Below are 23871 nucleotides of genomic sequence, written 5' to 3'. Positions count from 1 at the left end.
TAACCATCTTTAGTATCAAATGGCAACGGGAAGGGGAGCTTCCCTCTTCTTCATCTCCTTCCTCTCCTTCCTCTCCTTCCTCTTCTTAGTTTGTGTCAATGGAAACCCAAATTATAGGGATGCATTGGCCAAATCTATACTCTTTTTTGAGGGTCAGAGGTCAGGGAGGCTCCCTAGAAACCAAGAAATCACTTGGAGGTCCAACTCTGGTCTTTCTGATGGTTCATTAGCCCATGTAAGTAGTTAACCCAAAACAACTATCCTTTTCCCTTTCTCTTTCTTGAGGGTTTTTTTTCGGTTTATTTCGATTTTCTCTTATTGGTTTGATATCAGGTTCAGTCCGGTTTTTGGGTTGGTATCAAATTTTTATCAGTTTTCTATTATTTTTTGGATTCATTGCGGTCTAATTTTAAGCCGGTTTCTTAATATTCCAAAACGAAGCTGACCCGTTGAGAAATCGATTTGATTCAATTTGGGTTTTTTTTTTTATTATTGGTTTGACTTATTTGTTATGTACAATAGTCCCACATCGGTCCCGTAAGGGCTTGGATGTAGGCATATATTAAATTGTCCTATTGGGTTTCCTCCCTTTGAAGACCGGTTTATGAGGATGAGTTTTTCCAATTGAAACCATGGTTTGAGTTATCAGATTGATATCGGTTGAGACCGATCCGATCCGATCCAACTGTACGGACAAGGGTAAAAATGAAAAAAGAAAAAAAAAGAAATGTTTTATAAGAAAACAGGGACAGGAAATGTCATATTTGCCTGAGTTTGGGTGATCCCAATCCGTATTGGCCGATCCGATCCGATCTGATCCAACCGATACCCAGATCAAGAACCATGATTGTAACAGATTTGGTTTGGTTCACATAAACAGGTGGATCTAACGGGAGGTTACTATGATGCTGGTGACAATGTCAAATTCAACTTTCCAATGGCATACACAACCACAATGTTGTCATGGAGCACGCTTGAGTACGGCAAACGCATGGGATCGCAGCTGCCAAATGCTAGAGCTGCAATTAGATGGGCCACAGATTACCTTCTCAAGTGTGCCACGGCCAGTCCAGGCAAACTTTATGTAGGCGTTGGTGACCCAAATGCTGATCATAAGTGCTGGGAACGCCCTGAGGATATGGACACGGTTCGCTCTGTTTATTCTGTCTCTGCTAGCAATCCTGGCTCAGATGTTGCTGGAGAGACAGCAGCAGCTCTTGCAGCTGCATCGATGGTTTTCAGGAAAGTCGATCCCAGTTACTCAAAGCTGCTCTTGAGAACAGCCAAGAAGGTATTGCAGTTTGCGATACAGTATCGAGGTTCATATAGTGACTCACTTGGCTCGGCTGTGTGTCCCTTCTATTGCTCATACTCCGGCTACAAGGTATGTACCCACCCCTCTTTTACAAGTGTATCATTCGGTTCGGGTTTTGGGTTTTTTGTTCGATTTAAGAAATCATATCCAAAAAGAAACGAACTACGTCTGAGCTAAACTTGGAGATGGAAGTCTTCTTTCGGTTCTAGAGACAGTGAAATGAGACCAAGCTCATGAGCTTATTATCCTATGTTAAAACAAGTTGATAGGATCTCCCTTTTTACGTCCCCATGTTCCTCTCGTGTGGGGCATGAGGCACAAAAAAGAGAAGGATAGGGTTTCTCTCGCTTTTGGCACAGTGGGCCCCATGTGAAAATCACAAACGAATTGAAATGGATTAAGTGAGTTTTTTTTCAAACTAGAATTGAACCAACTCGGTTCAATATCGTTCCAAGGTTTTGTTCGATTCAATATTTGGTTTGAACCTTATTATATATAGGTGTTGGGCCAACTATTTACATCTTCAACAACAAAATACCCTTTATTTGTTAGGGCTATAATCCATCAAGCTTTTTTCAAATGTTGAAAAGAATAGAATTTATTCAGTTCCTTATTTGATTTGAAACTGGGCAATTCGGTTCGATTTGACGTTTTGAACCATGAAACCCGGACCGAACTAAACAGACAAGAGATTCTACATTTTGAAACCTAAACCAACTCGTTCCGCTTGGTTTGGTTTTACATGAACGATTTCTGGTTCACATTTGATACCCTTCATCTCTACAATGTAGTACTACTTTTAATTGAATTAGTTACTGTGACACAAGATTTGAAAATGGTTTTGGATTTAACAGGATGAGTTACTCTGGGGTGCTTCATGGCTTCTAAGAGCCACCAACGATGTTACTTATTTGAGTTTATTGAAATCCTTGGGAGCTGGTGACTCAACCGACATATTTAGCTGGGATAACAAGTATGCTGGTGCTTATGTTCTTCTCGGAAGGGTAAATCCAATATTGGAAAACAACATTATTTAGAATGAAATTTGCTTTTATTTATTGTTCAGGTCCTTTGGTTATATAGTCTTAATATCTACTCTGTTATGTTCTGTTTAGATGTCTCTTTTGAGCAGGGTAACAACCTATGATTCATATAGGCAAGAAGCTGAAGATTTCATGTGCAAAATTTTACCAAATTCTCCCTCTACAACTACACAATACACATCAGGTAATTTAATTGATAAGATAGAACCCTTTGTTTTGGTTTTGTTGAGACGTTAGGAATTGTAGAGGTATAGTCTCACATCGGTTAATTAATGTCTTTGTGACTTCATATATAGATTTTAGGTTAGATCCTCCAACATGGTATCAGAGCCCAGGTCTATTAGTGTCTTATTAAAATTGCAAACTTCAGAACAATGCGAAATTCACCAGAACTTAATATCTAGGGTTTTCGTTTTGCTTAATTAATTTCATCAAATTGAAATGTAGGGGGTTTGATGTTCAAGCTAAGCGAGAGTAATCTCCAATATGTGACATCCATATCCTTCTTGCTTACTACATATGCAAAGTACATGGCAGCTACTAGGCACACTTTCAACTGTGGCAACATTTTGGTCACACCAAGCACTTTGAAAAGCCTAGCAAAGAGACAGGCAAGTGACTTAGTTTTTTCTTTTTCCTCTTGATTCATTGATACATGTTTCTGAGACTCACTTATGGGGATTTCAGGTGGACTACATTCTTGGGGAGAACCCCATGAAAATGTCTTACATGGTTGGGTTTGGATCAGACTACCCAAGAAAAATTCACCACAGAGGGTCTTCTTTGCCATCAGTGTTAAGTCACCCACAGAGCATTGGCTGTGATGGCGGTTTTCAACCGTATTACTATTCATCGAACGCTAACCCTAATATCTTAACCGGCGCCATCGTGGGAGGACCAAATCAAAATGATTTTTACTCGGACGATCGTACTGATTACAGCCATTCGGAACCAGCCACGTATATTACTGCTGCCCTAGTTGGACCCTTGGCATACTTGGCAGGGAGTTACAGTCAATGATGGAGTGGCTGCCTTGCTTACCCATGGCATTGACATTTTAGATTTGTTCTTTTTTTTTAACCTTTCATCCCTGTTTCAATCACAGCTAAGTTGTGCCACCCTCATATGAGAGAGGTTTGGATTCTGAATTAAGATGTAGAACTGAGTCTTTGTGCACTCTCCAAGAAAAGGTGGAAGTGGTGTATTTGAATTAAGAAATGTATCTTGTTTGTTGAAGTAGGAGAAAGTTTTCCTTCACCACGCAGTGAAAGTTCAGTTACCATTCTAGGATTCATAAACCCCTATAAGGATTTAGTATGTTCCTCAAAATACCCTCTTGATACCTTCTCTCGTATCGAAAGCCCCATGGTGATGATTTAAGGAAAACTCATTACAAAGAACTAAAATGAAATTAAGTAGAAGGCATTCTTTTGATAAGGTAAAAGGGTTCTTATTCGTGGCTGATGGATTGATGGGCTCCTACTTATGGGCTTGGGTTTGATAGTGAGCAAATTTTAGACAGGCTGAAGTAATTATCAAAGCCCAAGTCCACTCTATTTAGTCTGAGTTGGACCAGGCCTTGATCTGAATCATCCAAATCATTGGGCCAAAACCCATTTTCTACTCTGGGTACTGCTTTCCCAATCAAACCCAGCCCGGCACAAAACAATTCAACATTAATAGGCACTCGGGCACGGGTAAGGCGGTACATTCCGCCTTGCTTTTGTGTGGGGCGCACATGGCAGTAGGGGCAGGCGGAAGTAGAGGAGTTGAGTTAAACAAACTTGTTCCACCAGAAAACTACTAGCCTTATGTAAGGCCTAAGTCTCCTACTTATACGCCGTTAGTTGCTGGCACCACCTTGGGATTCTCACATTTATTCTTCCTCTTCCCAAGTTAGAGGTAACTTACAATTGCCGGAAAATGGCACCTTACCGGGCTCCAATTAGTAAAATTTTGATATGTGCTTTCATGATCATTGGGGTCTCCGGCCACCACGACTACCGGGAAGCACTCTCCAAATCTATTGTCTTCTTTGAAGGCCAAAGGTCAGGCAAACTCCCAGCCAACCAACGGATAACTTGGCGGTCCGACACCGGTCTTTCTGATGGTTCGCCAGAAAACGTATCTTTATCATCTCAGAATGCATAATCGACATAAAATGCATTCCAAGAATACATATCAAACACAATCTTAAATTTAAATGGACCAAAATAATAAATCGATGGTTGACCATCTTTTGCAGGTCGATTTGAGTGGTGGGTACTATGATGCAGGGGACAACGTGAAATTTGGTTTGCCGATGGCCTTCACAACTACAATGCTATCTTGGAGTGTGATTGAATTCGGGAAGCGTATGCCTAATGGGCTTCATAAAGCCCGGGAAGCTATTCGTTGGGCTACTGACTATCTCCTCAAGGCCTCTAGTAGCCTTCCAGATGCTCTCTATGTTCAGGTTTGAAAAAAATTACAAATTTTCTAGGATTTTTCCCCTTGTATTATCAATAAAATTTTTTTTTTTATTGTAATTAACAATAGAAATTTTTTCAAAAAGAAAGATATCTCAACAACCATATATGGGGAAGCGCCTCTTAGCGTGGTTGTAGTTAAAAGTCCCATTGGACCATGGTTTTGAATCTCGGATTGGATCGGTATCGGTTGAGGCCGATCCCGAGATTAGACTGATATAACAAGGTTTGATTGGATCGGTCGATCTGATCTGACTGATTTGTTTTTATTTTTTTCAAAGTTTTTAAGTTTTTATTTTTTTAAAATTTTTATATTATCTTGATTGATACTGGCCGATACCAACCGATATTGACCGATCCGATCCGGATAATATCAGCCGATCCTATCCCGAGATCAAAACACCCACCAACTCTGGCTTATACATGATCTGATCCATAAAAAAATGATTTTGGGGGTTTTTTGACCTATCCGATCCCGATCCAGAAAGGTTTTGACAATGACTGATACCGAGTCCGATACCTGGATTTTGAACCTTGCATTGGACAGCTAGGTAGGATAGACGGAAAAAAAAAAAAACCATATTTAGATTTTAGAGTACATATTCACCTTTACATTATATGTCAAAAAATTTTGAAACCTTAGATGTCTTCGTATACTAATTATTTATATATATTTTTGTTTTCCTTCTGGTTAATTTCAGGTTGGTAACCCAACAGAAGACCATGACTGCTGGGTACGCCCGGAGGATATTGAAACTCCTCAAAAGGTTTATAAGGTGACTCCTACAAATCCTGGTTCTGATGTCGCCGGAGAGACCGCCGCCGCCCTTGCGGCCGCCTCCCTTGTGTTCAAACATGTGGATCATCAATACTCGAAGACACTACTAGAAACTGCAAAAAAGACATTCGCATTCGCCGACAAATATAAAGGAAACTATAGCCAACACCTCTCCTCTGTTGTTTGCCCATATTATTGCTCATATTCAGGCTACCTTGTGAGTTTTAGTTTTCATTCATAGAGCTACAATAACCATATATAGGAGAAATGATCGCCGTACCCCCATGAAAAATGAATAACTTCTTATTAGGAAGAATGATTTCAATTTCATGTTCTTATGATATTTTCAGGATGAATTACAATGGGGAGCTGCATGGCTTTACAAGGCAACAAAAAATTCTATATACCTCGATTATGTGAAAAGAATGGGAGTTGGAAGCGATTGTGATACTTTCAGTTGGGATAACAAATTGATGGGAACCAGAGTCCTACTCTCAAGGGTATGCTTTAAAAAATTAGTTTCTCAGTTGCAAAATAACTTAAAATTAAGTACTGTTTGGATGCACTATAATAAAAAAAAAAAAGGGAAATACTTTTCTATACGGGAGTGTGGGCTACACCAGCACTCCCATGTGTCTATCTCTCTCCTCCTCAAAACAAGGGGTAGAAGTGTCTTTTCATGAGGAGAGAGATAGACTCATGGGAGTGCTGGCGTAGGCCACACTCCCGAACATAGAACTTTCTCCCAAAAATAAAAAATAAAAAACTATGATTTTGACTTCTGACTGCTTTTTCAGTTATATTAAAAGTGTAACAGCTAAGGCGTTTCCTATCCCCTCTCACATATGTACTTTTTATTGGAGAAAGAATGCTATTTCGGCACGTGTGTTGCACAGATAGGAGAAATGATTATCGTGCACCCATGAAAAGGTGGAATTTCCCAGGGCGTGGTGGTTAGTTTGCCTGTGCCTATGTATGAGCGTAGAGGTAGCATACTACATGCGTCTAAGTAGCATTCTCTTTTTCATTTTTTATTATTATATTTTAAAAAATTAATGAAATTACACACTGAGATGGCATAGGAAACGTCTTATAGGCTCAGAGGACCCTTCCCCTTTAGTTATTTGCCCAAAAAAGCGAAGTCACCATTTCTACTCTCTTTTCTTCATCAAAATTAGTCAATTATGTCTATTTGATAATTTTAAGAAAAATGGGCAAGAGATTGCTATCTAATTGTATGATCCATGTACCAATGCGGGGGCCAATGAGATTGAGCACCTTGTAGGCTGTATGGGATAGGTTTTTTTTTATTTTTTTTTTATTTCATGGGTGGCAGGACGGTAATTTTACATGTTCTTATGTTTGGGTGCAGGCCCTGCACAATCGGCCAAAGTTCTCCCCCACCCACACCCAAAAAAAAAAAACTTGCTTCAAAAAAGAACTTTATATTCATATTTAAAAGAAGGCTAATGCGTTTCTAGATGAGCTTGTGTAGATGATTTTTTAGATTCACTACATTAAAAATTTCAGAGCTGGTTACCCTAACGTGTATGTCGATCCATCCCCTAATATGTGAGTAGGAGACTTGGAGTTTACATGTCCATAAAATTTCAATTCATATAACATTGGTATGGAGCAAAAAAATAGGAGTTCAACCAGGGGAAAAACTCATAGATGAAAGAAAACAAAAACTATATTTGATTTTAAGTTTGGTTTTTAAGTGAATAATGGAAGTTGATGATTATAAGCTACCTAACACAAGATGGAAATCAATGAAATACAGAACTCACTTGTTGAAGAAGATGAAGATGTCTCTGGATTCCGTGAAGCAGCAGAGAGGTTTATATGCAATCTACTACCAGAATCACCATCCCTTGCAACAACATACACACCAGGTGGGCTAATGTACAAGATGAAAGATAGCAACTTGCAATATGTGACTTCCACAACTTTTCTCTTGACCTCCTACGCTAAGTACTTGAAGAATTCTACAAAGACTTTTACTTGTGGTAATTTGGTGGTCACTCCAACCCTTATAAGAGAACTTACAAAGAAACAGGTATATTCCTCTTCTTCACCCCCCCCCCCCTCTTCAAGGAATCGGTATTGGATCGTCGAACCAGGTGATTCTGACACTGGGCAATCTAGGGTCAGGTATCGGGATCGTTAAAATGATCTGGATTGCCCGATACAATCCGATTTGGTCACTTTCGTTCCAACTTAGATTTCTCCTCAAAAAAATCAAGACATTGATCCTCTACTGCCGAGCTGCCCGGCAAGACCCTACTGCCAGGACACAGCAAGGCGGGGAATGACCGCCTTACCCCTGCTTGAGCGCCTTGCCCGAGTGGCGGTAAAGCAGTCATTTACCGCCTTGCTATGTCTTAGTAGTAGGGTTCTACCGGGCAGCTTGGCAGTAAAAGATCCAAATTGAAAAAATCATCACCCTATCATTTTTTGTTCGGAAGTGTGGCCTACTCCAGCACTCTCATGTTTCTATCTCTCTCCTTAAAACAAGGGGGCATAGGTGTCTTTCCATATGGGGAGGAGAGAGATAGACTCATGGGAGGACGGAGTCTTTTTCCCTCTTATAATTTTTTTTTTTGGGGGGTGAAATTTCCCCTTTTATAATTGATTGATGATATATTGTGTTTTGATTGTGCAGGTAGATTACATTCTTGGAGATAACCCACATGGGATGTCATACATGGTAGGGTTTGGAGAGAAATTCCCTCAACGTATCCACCACAGAGGCTCTTCCTTGTCAAGTATCAATGAGAAGCCCCAACCCTTTGGTTGCAAGGAAGGTTTCAGTTCTTACTTCGGTATAGAACCAAACCCTAATATCTTGACAGGGGCCATAGTTGGTGGACCCGACCAATATGATAACTTTGAAGATGATCGTGACAACTATGCTCAATCAGAACCTGCCACATACATTAATGCACCATTTGTAGGAACCTTAGCTTACTTGGCTTCCAAATTCAAGTCATAACTTAATTCAAATTACTTTTTGTATACTTTTATACTGTTACAACAATTTCCCGACACCAGTGTTGGAAGTATGTCCATCAAATTCATATTTAAATTGTTAATTTTTGATTAATTTGCATATTTGATGGACAAATGTTTGTTCTTAGATATTAATCTAAAAGTGTTCACAACTAAGGGCAGAACTAAGCAATTCACATAGTCGTCACATTGTATGATCTCAGGAATGGTGATTTCAAGACATAAGTGTGAATATATGTATATGTGTGTATTAAATTGGATCGGACCACACTAGAAACCAAAAGAACCTGAAACCAAACCACAATCGGCTTAAAACCCAGATCGAAATTGAAACCAAATCGATCTATCCCGTTAAGAAATTGATAACAACCTGAAACCCATTAAAAATCAGATTTTTTCATAGTTTTGTATAAATATTAGGGGTGAAACAGGGTCGGGTTTTAAAACCCTAGCCCAACCCTGCCAAGCTCATCCTAGCCCATCCCGACTCTAATTGACCTTGATCAGGCCGGGTCGTCCCTGATTGACCCTAATTTTTGCTAGGGCTTGGTTGGCCCTAATTGACCAGTCTCATGTGATTGGGTATTGATTTGTTTCATACTCAATTGATTATTAGATTTTTCTTTGGGTTAAAAAACTTAATCTAATCTTAAAATTTTAAATACGTTTGTTCAATAGATAATTAACATTTTTTTTAGTAAACCAATAGATATTAGATATTAAACAAAAATTGCAAAATATAATCAACCCAAGGTCGGGCGGGGCTAGGCTTAGCCCGAGGCCTCAATCTTGACCCAGCTTGACACTGACCCCAAGCTTGAAAAATCCAGCTTAGACCCTATTTGGGCTCAGGGTAAAACTTACACTCCTAATATGAATGTTAACTCGAATCTAAACTGGGCCAAAACTGAAGCCGACCCGATAACAAGTCCACCACTAGAATACGTAAATTATAATGCCTCTTGTGCCAGTCCCTATATTATATTAGCAGTTTAGCACTACATATTAACAAACCCTCCACTTGAATTGGAATCGGATCTGAATAGGTTCGATTCCTGAACCGATTTAATTTTCACTATTAATAGGCAAATAGATTAGATTACCAATTTCTGAACCAATTCAAGGGATTCCTAGCTTTAAAACCTTGCCGGCAAGATGATATTTTGCCGAGTTTAAAAAACCTCTATCGATCTCTCTTTCAAAATTTAAAACTCAACTCTTCCTGTATTTTTTTTTCCCTTTCTAATGTTTTTCCTATAAACCCTAACAGCACACACTTCTCTCAGGTTAGTTGGCGTGTGCATCAAAAAACAAAGCAGGTAAGTTGGATTCTCTCTTCTTTTATCTCCAATTTTTCTTCTTTCCTTTTGCTATTGTTAAGAGTTCTGAGGCGGCTAATACCATATGAATGAATGAATGAACGAAGGAAACAGAGACAGGTCAGACCTTAGAAAGTTGATACTTGAGATTGCTAAAAAAGAAAAAGAAAATCTGAAATCGCTGCAAAATCCAGAACTGAAGTTTCGTGTAACCTGCGAGAACTAGTGCTGATCCAAAACGCAGCCATCTCTTATTGTTAATTGAATGGATGTGTTGTAGCTTCAAAAAACACGCACTGCAGAGCATCAACGGATGACAGCTCTTTCTCCGTCTAAAGTTGATCCAATTCAGATTTTCCAAGATCATCTTCTCCAGGGACGACCACCCCGTGACCTGCGATTTCCTCATCCCTAAGCCGATCCCGCATTGCAATGTAACAGAGAATTCTTTCTCTCTATTTGTCATTGCAGCAGTGCGGCGGTGGATAAAATTGTTCCCAATCTTCTCTAGAAAAGGTAAGATATCTCTCTTGAAAGCTTACAGCTTCTTAGCACAGGAATTTTTTCTCTCCATATTGGATTTCTGAACCAAGAAAACCTTCTGCTCTACATCATATACACTTCCATACTCACACGAAAAGAGCAATAATCTATCTCTTGATAAGTGTGGAATGGCCTTCCATTTTTTCCTATAAATATTCTAACCAAAAAGTGAGAACCTGTTAACGATAACAAAGTGATAGAAATCAAAACATTAAAAACATTTGTTACTCTATGTACAAAAGGAAAAAGAAAAAGAAATGAAAAATTACATTGCTCTAAGTTTTACAGAGAAATCAAACCACTGACATGTCAATTAAGGATAGAGTAAAATGAATCGAACTCTTCTTTCTTATCAATTTTTTGAGTAATAAAGAGTTAGAAAGACAATATTGCTCTTTTTAGCAAATTGACTGGGTACAGATTTGTTTCTGTTGTGAGTCAGTTTCGAAAACATGTTCTTTTCATGACATTTGGAGTTCTATTGTGTCTAAATTTTGGAACATATGCTTTATGGCTCTTTTGTTATGTTGGATCATATCTTTGGAATTTGGATATCATTTTTTATGGTGTTTGAATTTGGAATGGGTTTTGGAATTTGGAATGGAATGTGGATAATAATATGTATTTTTCTTAGAGGTTATAGTTTCTTTGAACTTTGGATATAGGCATTTAAGTAATAATTTTTAATTTATGTGTGTACATTACCATTTTTTTAGTCCTTTATTTTTCAAATCTTAAAGTTTAAAACCCATATTTTCTGTTTCTGAATTTTGTCCATTATTTGAATGTTTGAACTTACTTTTTGTGGTCTCGTTTGTAGGTGTGTTGGGCTGTTCTTTAGGGTTTGGTAGTGATGTTGAAACTATGTTGGGCAGCCCAAACTAGGTACCTCTAAGGGGATGTGCCCCTTGTGAAATCTACATCCAATGGGTTCAGATCAGATTATCCCCTCACCCCCAATTTATTATGATTATTTGTTGTTAATACTAAATATATCACCTTAATTGTTAGACCATATACTTCAAATTCATTATCCACATCCAACAAGCTAGGGGTTCATTATACTTCAAATTCATTATTTGTTGATGTGGCTTGAATGCATATCAACCAAATCTCATGAAATGTTTATCAAACACCAGAAAAGAAATGATACAAAATAGAACTAGTTTGTAGTACAATGAAAATTACTAACTATATATCAATGACCAGAGAACAACGACACAAAGAAATTCGGAGTTCAAAAATCAATAACTATAAAAATAAGCAACAGATTTTATGGGACGAATAGGATAATGGTCTCAAAGATTTGTAGTAAAAATAAATTGCATACTTTTTTTTTTACAAACTTTGTTTGCCCTTAAAAAAAAACTTGATCTTCTAATCGAAATTTGAGTGAAAGAGTTATTTGTTGGCTGTTGTTATTCTAGCAAAGTTGGTTTTAGTCTTTATTTCCTTGAACGTAATTTAAATGTCTAAAGTCATGATATACATGACACTTCATCTTAAACATATAGTTCTTACAATGATAAATTCATTTTTTTTTTTATTTTGTTAAGATAAAAGATGGCAAAATAATATGATTTTTTTTTCTCTCTAAAATTTATATATCTTTCTTTTTTACAAATAGTAATAATAATAGAAAAATAATTTCCTGTGAAATTTTTTTCCACCCACGGATTCTTAAATTGCAGGGTGTCTTCTTAATGTTTTTGCTAGGTTGTTTTAGGGTAAAATAATAAACTAACCAAATAATAAATATAAATACCAATCTATGAATAATAGAGATTAGCTATCATTCTAATTTTCATTTTCATGAAACACTTGTGAAGTAAACCATTTTGGCAAATATAACATAGTTACTACAATTGAACTTAATTGGCAAAACACATAATACATAATCAATAACTCATAGTTTACCCTTTTATTGGTTTCCTCCCATGTCTCAATGTGATCTTGCAAACCACACATCCATAGACTTCCATGATATGTAAAATGTAATATTGGGGTATTTATTTATAGGCAACGTTATACTGGTTGAGGTGAACAAGAATTAGTTATATAAATACTTACTTTGTGAGGAAAATAAATCATTTTGAATATACATCCCAACCTCATGCGTAATGAATGTCTAGAAAGGCCCAATGAAAACAGTGTTGCGTAAACATAAAAAGATATAAAAGGCGAGCCAAATATAATTACCTTATAATATAAAAGAAAATTCTTATTGTAACCAAAGTAATGAATTAAGAATTTGTAAGAAATAAACAATTATCTAGTTACATAAATAAAAAGGAGAGAGAGAAAATACTTATTTGGGCCCAAAAGGGTTTGTCGGCTTAGTTCTGTAGAGTTCCAATGTTCTTGTTGTGATCACGATCGAGTTTTGACTCTTAGGGATATTTTGGGATTTTCTCATAAGATTCCCTTATCCCATTGGAATTTCTAAGAAAAACGGAGCCCCGGGTTTCAAAATCGTTTATGGATTTCAAGCTTTATCCAGAGCTCTGGTGTTCTGAGGTGTGTTTAAAATGAAGGGAAGAAGGACCTATTTATAGGGCGCCAAAGGAGGGGGGGGGGGGGGAAAGGTCAATTGCCATTTGGTGGCACCACCAAGGGAGACTTAGTGGAACTGTTGGGTCTCCCTTAGGAGGTTCTGCCACGTGGTAGCCTCCAAATAATCTAAGAAAACCCTGATCTGCTTAGAAATTGACGTTTTATTAGCCAAACTTTGGACAGTGATTCCAGAAGGTCCGATCATTGGATTTTGATGAATATGTCATTGGAAAATTTTTTGAGAGTAATATCTAATGAGGTAGAGGTCAACCACAAATTCGATCAGAAACTTAATAAAAATTGTTCTCCAAGTAAGGGGTTTTGCAGGAGAAGTATTTTGATAAAAGGATGATCAAATAGTGTCGACTTCGCACCAAAAATCTAGATCTAGCATTAAAATGATAAAACATAGCTTTCCCAAAACTTCTAACTCATTTAGATAAGGTTTGGACATTCAAATCATCCGGAAGGCAAAATTGTATTTTTTTTATTGAAAGATTTTCTGGGAGCAAAGTTGAGCTCACTGCTAAAAAATCCTTCATAAGTGACAAAATTTGGTGTCAACACCACCATACCCAGGATAGCCCAAGATTGGTTCATGATTTTGTGGGTTTGGGCTGACGATAAAATTAGGCTCTTAAAAACATGTCTTAAATGACACATTTAAAAAAAAAATTAATAATAATAATTTAAATTTCGCGAGTGATGGGTATAGTTAGTTTATTAGCGATTTAAACTTTAAATTGTGTTTATTTGCCGTTCCGAATTTTGCCGTATAAAACGCTGATTCAGCAATTGAATTGAAACGTGAGCTAAAAAACGCCCCATATTTTGGTTTCCATTTGAAATGCGAATAATTCACGAATACGTTCAGTATAAAATACCAAAACTTACCCCCATATATTTATATTTAGTTAGGGTAGTCTCACTCTTCGTTCTGCCAAGAGCTCTATAGACTGCAACCGTTTTCGCCCGAATAATTATCACATTCAATTCGTAGGCACCTTCTTTCTCCAATTCCTCTAGTAGGGGGAAGGGGACCCCATCTTGGGTAGTGTTTTCGGGCAAGGGTAGGGTGGTCATTTTTGCCCCCATGTGAGGAATTGGAAGAATTGGAGGGGACAGTGAATTAGAGGGGATAACAATTCGTTTCTGCCCTCAGATGAAATTTTGCTGCTATCTAGGTTGCAAGAACATTCTCACTACCTAGGTTCACAGTCAATGAAAAAGAATCTCAAAAGGGTATTTAGGAAAATACAAAAAACTATAAGGGTATTTCTGAAACCAAAGGGTTGAATAATTCCAATTCTTTGGCTGTGAGCCCAGGTAGCAACAAATTTTTTTCCACCGCCCTCACCCTGCGTTCTGCAGCTGCCGTTGCCATTGCCACCCCTTCCCTACTAGATATCGAACATATCAAAGGAGGTGATCTCTCTGTCTCTCTCTCTCTCTCTCTCAATATTCTCCTGCTAGGGAAACAAGTATTACCCTCATGAGTAGCGGTGTTGGTTTTTCTTTTGGTTCTTAAGTTCTTCTCCCTCTCCGATTATAGTAAAATCCACACCTTTTTTTCCTTCTTCAATCCTAAAATCTCTTTAGGCTCTCTTTGGTATGGTTTAAACTTATGTTTATGTCTTACCAAAAAAACACAAAAAAAAAGCTTATGTTTATATGACATATAAACATAAGGGAGAATGTTCTCTGTGCCGCAGCGCAGGCTACGCCTAGGCATATGGGGGGTGGGCGCAATGACCACCCTGCCCCCCGAGTGGTAGGGCCATGTGTCTGGGCGCAGCCTGCGCTGCGGCACAGAGAACAACACCCCTAAACATAAATAGATGTGTTTGGTAATGATTTATAACCCCTATTTCTCATTAAAAAAAATCGATATAAGCATAAATTCATAAACAACGAGAGAGTTGTTTATGATTTACCACCATAAAACTGTTAGTGTTTATTTATGCGGGTACCATTAAAGCACATGTGCATAATTACTGCTTAAGTGGAGGTAAAATGGTAAAATTAACAAAAAAATTGAATAAACCTCTCTTTTGCCTCTCTCTCCCCAACCCCCACCCATTCCCCACCATCTCTCTTAACCTATATCATTTTATATAATGGAGAAAAGTTCTCTATGAGGGAGTGTATTGTCCACGCCCAGACACAAAGAGGAGGGCGAAATGACCGTCACACCCCCATGAAAAGTGGAAATGCCACCCTCATGATGCCAATGCGCATGCTATCATTGGCCCCCACGTGTGCGTAGGGGCCACGCTTCTCCATAGTTGAACATCAACACTTATATTATATAATATCTACTATATAATATAGTATCTTAATATAAATTAGAATATATACTATTATATATTATACTATTATATTATATAATATAAAAGGAAGGCTTTTTTTAATATATATATATATATATTATATGTGAATAACCTAATAATAATATGGAGAAAAGAACGCTACCTGGTCGTGTGGCCCATGTGGCTCCTATGCCTAGACACAGAAGCGCGTTAAAGTACCGCGATACCCCATGGAAAGACAAAAATCCTGTCCAAGGCGATGCTTGCACGTGCGCTCCCATTGCCCAGCGTGCATGTGCAGGTTCTAGAGGCCCAGATAGCAATCTCTTGCGCTTATAATATATTCTTCACTTTAGCATACCGAACATATTTTTCATTATATAATCTATTAAGTCATGTAGTAACCAAATAATCGATTATTGTTTATAGTCCATAACCCATTATCATGATTGATTATTCATAATTAGGTAATAAATATAAATAAAAACTATGCAAAAGAGGGCCTTAATTAATTCTTTGTTTTCTGTGTATCTCGTGTTTTGGCATCTTATTTATTTTTTTAATCGATCTTTTTGGTGATTTTGATCTGGCTATTCGTTTCTTTGAGCATGGATTGGACCCGACTCTAAGTGTTGATTTTAGGTTTCTTTGTCTGATCGAATTAGTGGGCATCCGGGCAAGGCGACGGTTAGGTCATCTACGTATAAATAGGTAGAGGAAAAAGATAATATATTAAATAAAAGGGAAAGAGAATGCCGCAAGCCGCCCTGACACAAGGGCGCGCAAAATGACCGTTGCATTCCCCTAAAACCCTAGAAATGACTAGGGGTGCCGGGTGGGGCGATCATTTGCGTGCCCTTGTGTCAGGGCGCAGATACGACGCGTTTGGTGTGATAGGGTGGTGTTCTTTTTCCTAAATAAAAATTAGGGAAAGAGAATGCCACCCGGTCGTGCAGCGTACACCGCTCCTCGGCCCAATCACAAAGGTGTACGAAATGACCGCCACACCCTTGCTCATTTCCATCTTTTCAGGGGCGTGTGAAATAACCATCGCACTCCCTTGGAACCCCGAAAATGACTAGGGGTGTGATGGTTATTTTGCATGCCCTATGTCAGGGTGCAAGGATGGCGTGTCTAGTGCAAGTAGGTGGCATTCTTTGTCCCTAAATAAAATTTAGGGAAAGAGAATGCCACTTGGTTGCGTAGCACACACCGCCCCTGTACCTAAACATAGGGGTGTAGGAAATGACCGCCACACCCCTGGTTGTTTCCATCTTTCCAGGCATGCAGTGGTCATTATGCACGGTCCTATGTGGGCACAGGGACGGAGACTACGTTTGCTGTGCGACCGGGTGGTGTTCTTTCTCCCTAAAAATTAATGCAACATTACAAGGAGACGTTAAGGAAGAAAAGCAAATGAGATCCACTAGTTACCGGTTAGAATAGTAGCACTCTAATGTTTTTGACAACTAGGGTAATCGGTTAATTTCAGTAGCCAGGGTTGAGACCTTAGGCTGAGCCCGGCCCGGGCCGGCCCAACCCAACCCAACCCTACCCTACCCTACCCTGATTTTAGCGTTGCTTTTATTTAAAATCCTTTTAGGTTTCCAATTTCCTATATTTCCCTTTCGTTTAATAAGCCTTTAAATCGGTTAATCCTTTCAGTAGGTAGGGTTGAGACCTCGGGCTGAACCCGACTCGGACCTGCCCAACCCAATCCTAATTTTATTAGGTTTACAATTTCCTATACTTCTCTTTCGATTAGACCTTTAGGTTTTCTATTTTTCTCACAGAACCTGGAGGGTTGGCCGACGAACTCACGAAACCTTCAAGAGAATCAAGCGAACCCCTTCCAATCTCGTCTTCTGCAACTCAAGAGCACGGAGCACCTCTCTGCGTTTGCCTAATCTCGCCTGGTAGAATATAACCACTTCCTCTGGCTCATCTCTTCTTTTTTGCTTTTTCTTCCTCTCTGTCTAATATCCTCTCACAGTCTCACTGATATTTATCTCTCTTTCTTTCTGTCGGTTTTTAACAGCTCTTTGAGGTGAATAGAGCAAGACTAAGAGAATCAAAAGAGATTCTCCGTGGATTACTTCGTCGAGGAGGGCAATCGGCTACTTGTAAGTTGTGATTTAGTTGTCTCTTTTTTTTTTTTGTTTTGTTTTGGTTCATAGGATTAGATGATTGTGATAAGTAGTTAATTATTGTTATATTTATAGCCCTTTTTCTATTCCAATAATACAGTTTCTTTTCATGTTTTAAGCTCTAATATTTGATTATAGAATAAGTTTCTGTTTATTTATTCGATTATATTCATATGCTTCCACTGGAATTTTTGATCTGATATAAATTCGTTTTAACGGTTTAATTCGATTCCCTTCATGAGAGTGATTTTGTTTTTAATCAAGTCCTCTGTGTTTGATCTTCTTAACAATTAACCATTCTCTTGTGTTGTTTTTATGCGGAAATTTAAAAAAAATATATATATATATAATATAGAGAATTTGATCAGTGCATTGGTCATGGCTGATTCAGCTTAGCAAAGATTATATTTTGGCTATTAGTCCTTTTAAATCTTATGTTTATCAAATTAGACCGAGACCAACCGATTAGAGAATGGTCTAGTTAGTTCAGTGTATGTGCAGCTTGGAATCCATGATTCTGTCCTCAGACCATTTTACTATGTAGTGCATATTGTACAAGTTACCTCGTGGGAAATAGGAATTTCAGATTCTGGAGCCTAGTTCATTATTCCACAATGAGAATCTATGATCATGATTCATGAATGCAATCTTTTCTTGCTTCAGCCTTTGTCATAGCCTTTCCAACTCAGCAAAGCTCTCATTCATCACTGGAATCAATTTATCAACTTTCCTAAGAAACAAAGAGTTGAATGAAGCTTGGATCTCTCAACCCACAATTTCTATAATGATTCTGATGATGAATGGGGCATCAGCAAGGAAAGAAAGGTCTTCATAGTAGGCAGCACAACAAGAACTAGGGGAAAAAAAAATAGTTGGGCCTCGAAACCAAGGTTTTGAGTTGGCCTAGAGAAATTACCAGGTTTCGACCGAGATATGGTTGAAAACTGGGAGATCTCGATTTCTGGCTGGTCGAAACCAGTGTCTGCACCGAGTTCTTGATCATTGCTCTTGATAAGTGTGGAATACAAAGCTTGGCCTTCCATTTTTTCCTAGAAATATTCCAGCCAGATTGGCGGAACATGTTTCAATAACAAAATGAAAGAAATCAAAACATTAAAAAGATAGTAAGGTAAAAACAATCAGGTCATTGTTACTCTAGTACAAAAGAAAAAAAAAGGAAAAATTTACATTGCTCCAAGTTTTACAGAGGAATAAGAACACTGACATGTCAATTAAGGGTAGAATAAAATTAGAACGGAGCTCTTCTTTCATATCAATTTTGTGAGATGCAGGTTCCTTTACATTCTTATAAAGAGTTAGAAAGACAATCTCTCTCTTTTTAGCAAATTGATTGGGTACAGATTTGTTTCTGTTCTTAGCCAGTTTCAAAAACATGTTCTTTTCATGTCTTTTTTTATGGTGTTTGAATTTGGAACATGTGTCGAGTTATCTTTTTTACTTAAAATGTGTCATTGAAGTTGAAATACTTTTTTGATGTATGATGCTAGGAATTTGTAGCTTGGAATGGGTTGTGAAATTTGGAATGGAATGTGGATAATAATATGTATTTTTCTTAGAGGTTATAGTTGCTTTGATCTTTGGATGTAGGCATTTAGGTAATAATTCTTAATTTATGTGTGTACGTTGCCCTCTTTTTGTTCCCTTATTTTTCAAAACTTAATGTTTAAAACCCATATTTTCCATTATTAGAGTGTTTGACAGTACTTCTTACAGTCCTGTTCAAAGTTTGAACTGTTTTCAATGTGCTGTACCAAACAAAGGTTTTTGCTGTTTCTGTTTTAATGACCTATGTTTAGTGTGACTGGTCTTGTTTGACTTTGGTCCTGCCAGCCAACCTCACGTTTTTTTTTTGGTAGGGTTCAACTGAAACTCGCAGCCTCTATTTGAGATCAGGAGAAGATGAGACCTATCTTGATGAAAGGCCATGAGAGGCCTTTAACATTTCTTAAGTACAACAGAGAAGGTGATCTTCTCTTCTCCTGTGCTAAAGACCACACTCCCACAGTCTGGTTTGCTGATAACGGGGAGCGGTTGGGGACTTACAGAGGCCACAATGGTGCTGTTTGGTGTTGCGATGTATCAAGTAAGTCTTCTTGCTCTTCTTCGTTATTCATTCTTTCTTCATTCCTTTTCTGAATGAATTGGATTGTTTCTGTTTGAAGTGCTTATATCAACAATTTATGTGATGTGAAATATAATTTTGGGTGATATTTAGGGGATTCGACGCACCTCATCACTGGAAGTGCGGATCAGACAGTAAAGTTATGGAATATTCAGACTGGGGCGCAGCTTTACACATTCAATTTTGATTCACCGGCTAGAGCGGTAGATTTTTCGGTTGGTGATAAGCTTGCTGTAATCACCACCGACCCATTTATGGAACTGCCTTCGTCCATTCTTGTCAAGCGCATTGCCAGAGACTCTGAAGAGCGTACGTTCGTTTTCTTTTTTCTGATGGGGTTATTTTGTTATTATGGACCTCTTACTTGTGATTTAGCTTACCTTTTCATTTTGTAGATTTTGCCTAATCTCTATCGTCAGTTGCATGTATTTGGTATGTTACCTGGTGGCTTGTTATAGTTGCGGCTTTCTGGTTACTTCCATTATTAGCGTCCTTAACAAGATATGTTTTTTTGTTTACCGGTCATACATACAAACATTTTTTGTCCAGTTATCCCAATTTTTATCCGAAATTATTAAGAGAGGTCGTGCTCATATTTGGACTTCAGATTTAGTATTTAATGCATATTTAGAACATTCTTGCTGGTTCCTGTGTTCTGCGGATGGGGTCTTAATTGTGATGTTTCTTGCATTTTTTTGGGTGTTGCCTAATAGAGCATGGTGTGGATATTATTACTTGTTTTTTATTTGATGGCATTTTCTTTCATTAGCTTATAATGAAATTCACTGGTTTGTTGTCTATCCCTCCTAAGTTGACAATGCTTGCCCACTATCTATTCTTTTAGCTATTTCAAGGAAAAGAAAAAGAAAAATAGAGAGAGCCAACATTGGAGTTCAGACGAAAATACCTTGTTTAACTTTAAAAGATAGAAATCCTTTCAAAATCCCATATCCCGATTCATTATTTGCTATACCTTTGTCAAATCACATTCAAAGAGTGTAAATGAAACATTTATTAATGAAAGTTAAGGGTTTTGGAACTGGTTTGCCCTGGAAGATGTAATGCTAGTATTATGTGATGAACTTGAGGCTCTTCAGTTTTGGCTATTTTTTTTTGGTGAAAAAAAATTGGCATTTAAATTTTAAAATTGTCTGTTTCTTGTCCTGAATCAACAATATTACCTTAAAATCAAAGTCTTTGATATATTTTCTCTTAACTATAAACACCTGTAGACTATGAATTATGATTCTTCACTGATTAATTTTTCCAGACAGTCTTAAACTGAACAATTTTGTTTATCATCAATGATTATTTTGCAGAGACTGGTGAATCTGTGCTCACAATCAGGGGACCTCAAGGGAGAATTAATAGAGCTGTCTGGGGACCCTTGAACCGGACTATAATAAGTGCTGGGGAAGATGCAGTCGTCCGGATATGGGATTCCGAGGCAAGTAGTTGATTTACATACATAATTGCTTTGCTGAGATTCTTGTTGACATAGTTGATTGATTTAAGCACTTAAAGAATTGAGAAATACAATGGAACTGCTTCTATGTTGATGCAAGCACCTCATCTGGGTCTTCTCTTTATTTTTTTTTCTTAAAAAATTCTGCAGTTTTTAAATTTTGCAATTTGTTGACACAGTTCTGCGTCTCTTTATGATGTCTGATATCACCTATTATGATTCGCTCTAATTCTCACATTTTTATGCCATCACTTAAATGCAGACAGGGAAACTGCTTAAAGAATCAGACAAAGAAACTGGTCATCAGAAGACGATTACATCGCTGTCAAAATCTGAAGATGGTTCGCATTTCCTCACTGGCTCTCTTGATAAATCTGCGAAGGTAATCTGTTTCCCAGCTCTTCTGCCTTTATGACTTCAATTCTTTTCTTTGATTGTATGGTTGTGTTTCCTCAGCTCCTGTATTTACTTGTTTTGTTCCTCTACCATTTTAGCTCTGGGACATAAGAACGCTTACTCTTATCAAGACATATGTGACGGAGCGCCCAGTCAATGCTGTTGCCATGTCTCCACTTCTTGATCACGTGAGAATTCATTTTTCTGTGAAGCTTTATTTTTTCTTTGATGGCCATGCTTGTTTTACCTTCTGAATATTGAAAACAATTGAGCTGTAGTGCTGTCCAATAATGAATGAGTAGATTGAATCTAGGTCTTGCTTAATTGTCCTCTATTAAGATTTTTTTGTGTTTATGTTCTCTCTTCCCCCCCCCCCCCCTCCCCTTATTAGGCAGGAAGGGTAATTATTTATTAGTTTGTAGATGATGTTCTTCTAAACTGACTTCAAGAGCATCTCTCTCTCAGAATTATTTTGTTAGCTTGTAGATAAAGTTCAACTGCTTGTGAACTACATTTTAATTACCAGCTCATTTATCTTTAATTTATTTTTAACAATGCACTATGTCTTGGTCCAAATACAGTAAACCAACATCTTGCTATCTGCTTTCAGTTCTGTGTAACATATACTGGTTTGGATGATTAGTTTAGAGTTTCCTTGTAAAATTTTTGTTCTTCTGGATTTGTTATGTGATTAAATGATCTACTCTGCTGTCTTCAATGGATTATTTTGTACATCATCTACACCAGTGATTTTGGGATTTTGTTAATCTGATATGGGCTCTTATCTGTTAATGTAGTTGATGCAACCTAATGTTATGTATAATTGCATATATACTTCCCTTCTGCAGTATTGGAAGGAATATGATTTATTATATTTTTAACTTTTGCCAGGTGGTGATGGGAGGTGGTCAAGATGCATCACATGTCACAACAACTGATCGTCGTGCTGGAAAATTTGAGGCAAAATTCTTTCACAAAGTAATTTTCTTCTCCTCTTGTCTATGTGAATATGTGCTGCTCAATTAGCAACCTAGTACAGTCAGTGATGGTTTGGTACTTCCAATGGCCATTGTACAGATTCTGCAAGAGGAAATTGGGGGTGTAAAAGGGCATTTTGGACCTATAAATGCTTTGGCATTCAACCCTGATGGAAGAAGGTATGATTTATCTTTTCTTTGTGGATTAAGCCTGCAGAACTGATAATAAGCAAAACTTCCAAAAGTTTAATATTGTTAACTTCATTTATATTCTGGTTTTCTTGGAAATAATGGCATTTGCAGTGTTTTGCCTTGTCTCTCGAGTCTTGAGGACATATTCTTGTTGGGATATATTTTTGTTCCATCAACTTTCAAGTCCTAAATTACATTCTGTATTATGTGGCTGCTTTTTGATGTACAACAGTGTGTGGGGAGTTTCAATAATCTATTATTTCAAGTAGTAAACAAACAACTATAGTTGGTAGCCCATACGTTGTTATCATAATTGATTACTCATAATTCAATTATAAATATAAAATATGCTAATGAGAAGTCGGTATTTATGAATTGAAACACATAGTGTATATATGTAGACTTTTGGACTCATAAATAAATTATGGCTTCTAAAATAGAAATACCGTTACAGACCCATGCTAGTGCATCTAACAATGTTTTCTCTTTTCTCTTTTCTCTTGTGTAGTTTCTCAAGTGGAGGTGAAGATGGGTACGTGAGATTGCATCACTTTGACCCGGATTACTTCAATATCAAGATGTAGCTTGTTAACACACTTTTAAGTTGGAGCAATTTTCCCTTTATTTCTCTTACTCAAGCTTTCTTCTAAGCCTTCTTTTTTTTTTCTCGGTGCGTGGGGGGGAGGGGGAGAGTTTCTTTGATTCAAGGTTCAAAATTCAGGTATCGGTCATGGCTGAAACCTTTCCAGATCGGAATCAGCATTGATCGATACCAATCTGATCCGGCCAATATCAGCTGATCCGATCCGATACCTCAACCATGTTTTGATTGGATTATTTTATTGACAACTCTTATATACTTTTTTTTAAAATTTTTAATGAGATAATCCAACATAGATTAATCAAGAGTAGCATCATGTACATGTATCTTGCTATTGTTTATCAAACGATATTTTGAAATCTCCAGTATCAGAATGTCTAGCTCTACAAATCTCACCCCCATTGCCATTTGCATTCCTTGTTGAAAGTCCCATGCCTTTATGCCAAACTCTATAAAACCCCCTTTGGTCTACTAGATTGAGGGGAGACTAGAGAACAATAAATAATACTGGTCTATCTTGTGATGGAAGATTTAGAGATTCACAAGGGAGAACCTTGGGTTATGAAGAGAGATCCAATACGTGGGTCAAAAGTATTTGATGACTAATTTA

At 37.6% G+C, this 23871-nt stretch overlaps 3 protein-coding genes across 3 annotated transcripts; all 3 read left to right on the top strand.

The window, feature by feature from the left end:
- Window positions 1–3594, top strand: LOC122658824 (endoglucanase 9-like). The gene is made up of 6 exons (XM_043853952.1): window positions 1–235; window positions 881–1384; window positions 2170–2319; window positions 2431–2542; window positions 2806–2969; window positions 3046–3594. Exons 1-6 carry the CDS (start codon window positions 20–22, stop codon window positions 3376–3378), a joined length of 1479 nt encoding a protein of 492 aa, XP_043709887.1. The 5' UTR covers window positions 1–19; the 3' UTR covers window positions 3379–3594.
- A 631-nt stretch (window positions 3595–4225) lies between these two features.
- Window positions 4226–8613, top strand: LOC122664968 (endoglucanase 9-like). Its single transcript, XM_043861018.1, has 6 exons — window positions 4226–4482; window positions 4604–4813; window positions 5528–5821; window positions 5955–6104; window positions 7388–7663; window positions 8270–8613. Exons 1-6 carry the CDS (start codon window positions 4282–4284, stop codon window positions 8597–8599), a joined length of 1461 nt encoding a protein of 486 aa, XP_043716953.1. The 5' UTR covers window positions 4226–4281; the 3' UTR covers window positions 8600–8613.
- A 10740-nt stretch (window positions 8614–19353) lies between these two features.
- LOC122664979 (eukaryotic translation initiation factor 3 subunit I-like) lies at window positions 19354–23307 on the top strand. Its single transcript, XM_043861028.1, has 8 exons — window positions 19354–19591; window positions 19724–19939; window positions 20950–21077; window positions 21358–21477; window positions 21590–21679; window positions 22383–22469; window positions 22569–22648; window positions 23169–23307. The coding sequence occupies exons 1-8, from the start codon at window positions 19408–19410 to the stop codon at window positions 23242–23244; spliced, it is 981 nt and encodes a 326-aa protein (XP_043716963.1). The 5' UTR covers window positions 19354–19407; the 3' UTR covers window positions 23245–23307.
- Window positions 23308–23871: the final 564 nt, after the last annotated feature.

The sequence above is a fragment of the Telopea speciosissima genome, chromosome 1 (genome assembly GCF_018873765.1).
Source record: "Telopea speciosissima isolate NSW1024214 ecotype Mountain lineage chromosome 1, Tspe_v1, whole genome shotgun sequence".
Taxonomy (NCBI): Eukaryota; Viridiplantae; Streptophyta; class Magnoliopsida; order Proteales; family Proteaceae; genus Telopea; species Telopea speciosissima.
The sequence above is the reverse complement of the archived record's forward strand: the minus strand, read 5'-3'. Positions and strand labels throughout refer to the sequence as shown.

Coding starts and splice junctions, on each gene's coding strand:
- LOC122658824 (XM_043853952.1), top strand. CDS start 20: ATGGCAACGGGAAGGGGAGCTTCCCTCTTCTTCATCTCCTTCCTCTCC. Junction 1,385..2,169: donor GCTCATACTCCGGCTACAAG/GTATGTACCCAC, acceptor TGGATTTAACAG/GATGAGTTACTCTGGGGTGC. Junction 2,320..2,430: donor CTTATGTTCTTCTCGGAAGG/GTAAATCCAATA, acceptor TGTTCTGTTTAG/ATGTCTCTTTTGAGCAGGGT.
- LOC122664968 (XM_043861018.1), top strand. CDS start 4,282: ATGGCACCTTACCGGGCTCCAATTAGTAAAATTTTGATATGTGCTTTC. Junction 4,814..5,527: donor CAGATGCTCTCTATGTTCAG/GTTTGAAAAAAA, acceptor GGTTAATTTCAG/GTTGGTAACCCAACAGAAGA. Junction 5,822..5,954: donor GCTCATATTCAGGCTACCTT/GTGAGTTTTAGT, acceptor TGATATTTTCAG/GATGAATTACAATGGGGAGC.
- LOC122664979 (XM_043861028.1), top strand. CDS start 19,408: ATGAGACCTATCTTGATGAAAGGCCATGAGAGGCCTTTAACATTTCTT. Junction 21,478..21,589: donor CTCTTGATAAATCTGCGAAG/GTAATCTGTTTC, acceptor CTACCATTTTAG/CTCTGGGACATAAGAACGCT. Junction 22,649..23,168: donor TTCAACCCTGATGGAAGAAG/GTATGATTTATC, acceptor TCTCTTGTGTAG/TTTCTCAAGTGGAGGTGAAG.